This window comes from Elaeis guineensis, chromosome 15 (assembly GCF_000442705.2).
Source record: "Elaeis guineensis isolate ETL-2024a chromosome 15, EG11, whole genome shotgun sequence".
Lineage (NCBI taxonomy): Eukaryota > Viridiplantae > Streptophyta > Magnoliopsida > Arecales > Arecaceae > Elaeis > Elaeis guineensis.
In genome coordinates, this window is record NC_026007.2 from 38,768,454 (window position 1) to 38,771,329 (window position 2,876).

The 2,876-nt window shown below is 42.9% G+C and overlaps 1 protein-coding gene across 1 annotated transcript; it reads left to right on the forward strand.

The window, feature by feature from the left end:
- The first annotated feature begins 1,013 nt into the window (after positions 1–1,013).
- On the forward strand, positions 1,014–2,084 carry LOC105034458 (cytochrome b561 and DOMON domain-containing protein At5g47530). The gene has a single exon (XM_019847004.3). The coding sequence runs from the start codon at positions 1,292–1,294 to the stop codon at positions 1,868–1,870; it is 579 nt and encodes a 192-aa protein (XP_019702563.1). The 5' UTR covers positions 1,014–1,291; the 3' UTR covers positions 1,871–2,084.
- The last annotated feature ends 792 nt before the right edge of the window (positions 2,085–2,876 follow it).

A 2,876-nucleotide genomic window follows, 5' to 3' on the forward strand; every position in this document is an offset into this window, starting at 1 on the left:
TCTTCCGATCTACTGTTCTCCCTCTCCAACTGTCAGGAGAACCTCCACCTTCTTCTCTGATGTGTGCGAATTTTCTTGCAAAATTTTAGATTTTCGATCGGAGTCCAGCTACTCTAGCTTGACGGGCATCTTCTAACCATTCCGTCACCTCACTAGCCATCACCTCACTAGCCATAAGAGAGGTGTAGCAATAATGGCCACCTCCACTATCCCTATTACTTATAGTACTGCTCCTGATCATCATTATCATATTTGTTTTAAGAATAATTGATTTTATAAAATATTTTTATTTTTTAAAAACCAGAAAATGAAGAGAAAAAAAAAAATATTTTTGAAACAAGACCTAATATATTACCTAATTTGCATCAAATTTCCACGGCATGCTGATAATTTATAAACTAAGCAATCAGGCCGAAAAACGAAGAAAAAAAAAAAAAAAAAGGGACAGAGCATCTGGCAAGGTGAAAGGAGAAAAGAAAATACGACAGTTGTACCTTTATCCGGCAATACTTTTATTATGTTTCATCTTTCGTTGGATGTCTCGTATGTTTCCTTTGTTTCGTTCCTTTCACATGTCGTTTCTGGACTCTTCATGGCCCCCTTCAGAACAACTAGACGTTGGACTATGACATCTGCCGTGACGCAGCGGTAAAACTGTTCAACGAGGTAGGTTTAGAGAGAGAGAGAGAGATACATCAACAACGGAGAGGGCGAAAAAAACAATAAACACTGCAATAGAGAGAAAGGAATTCGGATCGATTCATCTACTCCCTCTGTTCTATATGGGAAGGCTCAAATATCGCGTTCGGGTTGTATCTTTCATGCGATAATAACAACATATGAGATAGAGGGTTGCATCTTTCGTGCGATAATAACAATATATGAGAGAGAGGGTTGAATCTTTATGCGATAATAACAATTTATGAGAGAGAGAGAGTAGAAGCTTCCACCACCGATAAGCCAACAACCGCAAAGCCCCCCACCTGTCTTTCCAATATATGTCCACCCTCCCCCTCCAGTGCTGCATCCCCACCCCATAGAGATCGCCACCCTTCCATCTTCTATTCTCTGGGGTCCCTCTTCTCTTCTGCTTCTTACTTGGATTCCACTGCTTCCAAGCTCTCCTTTTTATCACTCCATGTAAGAGAAAACCTGCTTTCCGATCCCCAGCTTCCTTTCCCCCGTTCTCTGATCCTGGATTCATACATCAGGAGTCTAAAGCTGCTATTTTGATCCCAAAGATCCGATCAAGGAGGCATCATCTGGGCTTAGGCTTATAATTACGATCCAAATGGCTGCTCTCATGAGGCCAGCCATCCTTCTTTCTCTGATAATTTCTCTCATTCTACCTTGCTTGGCCCAGAACTGCCTCAATGACACCTTCTCAAACAACAGGCTCTACACCCTCTGCAGCTCTCTCGGCCGCCTCAACGCGACCCTCCACTGGACCTACCACCCTTCCAACGGCACCGCCGATATTGCCTATTCGGCACCGCAGGAATCCTCGGGGTTCGTCGCCTGGGCCATCAACCCCTCCAGCTCCGGCATGATAGGCGCCAACGCCATCCTCGCCTTCTACGACTCCACCGCTGCGGTCACCGCGATCACCTATGAGTTCTCCAACTACACTCCTTCGGTGCGGGACAGCAACCTTAGCTTCAGGGTTTACAGCCGGGAGGCGGAGTACTCCGACGGCAAGTACACCATCTACGCCACGGTGGCGCTGCCCGGCAATCGCACGACGTTGAACACCGTGTGGCAGGCCGGGCAGGTCAGTGGAGGGGTGCCCGTCGGTCATGCTTTAAGCGGCGATAACATCAAGTCGATGGGAAGCACCGATTTCCTGACCGGGGAGTCATCCGGCAGTTGAGGGAGCTCAAGGCTACACCGCATGAATGTAACTATATAATATGAAGGATATTTCCATTAAAAAAAAAAAAGAATATCTTCATTTTTGTTGTGAATTATGCGGTGAGCAAGATTTGCCCTCTCAACACTGCATCCATACCGATATACTATATATTTTAATATAATATCTGTAAGCAGTATGGTATAATAAATCTCGATATACAATCTTGATACTATATGGTATCGTATACTAGTAGGCTCAGTATGATATGATATGATGTCATATACCCATATGGGTATTGATCGATTCGATTCATATTCGATCCATTGCCACCCCATATACAGAAATTATTTTAATATTAAAATTTCTGTTTCCTATAATATTTTGCAATGTTCCTCTTAGCTAAATATTTTTCACATTACCAGATGTTCTTAATCAAACTAAATAGTGTTTTGCCATAATCTTTCATTTTGGAATTTTATCTATGTAGGTACTTGGTAGCATGACTCCCATTTTTATATTGAGTTGTTCCTCTACGATACACTGTAGCTTGCAGTGCATTACGCTGGCCGTCCATAGTGTGGTACATCACACTGGCCATCTATCACATGATGGATAGCCATCAAATAATACATATATTCGCACAGGCCGGGCATGCATGCAATGCATGCATGTTGTTTGTTGGCTGTCCATCGCATGATAGATGGCTAGCATATTGCATCGCACACACCACAGAAGAGTCATCATGCTATTTTATATTATAGTCTCTCTCTCTCTCTCTCTACCAATTTGGTCTCCTAAAAAGTGGTCTTCCAATTAGTTTAAGGCAGACAGTTGCTTGGGTATTTTGAGTTCGTTAAGAAAATACATGCATACATAGATACATGCGTCCATATGCATCCATGCTTAATACATACATACATGCATACTACATGCGTGCATGTACTCTGATTGGCGAGCAATGAGTAGCTTTGCTCCATGTTTAGGAAAAAATCTTCGTTGCAATGATGAGACCACGTCAAATTTA

Bases quoted from the DNA above. Each gene is read 5' to 3' on its own strand.
- LOC105034458 (XM_019847004.3), top strand. From the start codon at position 1,292: ATGGCTGCTCTCATGAGGCCAGCCATCCTTCTTTCTCTGATAATTTCT.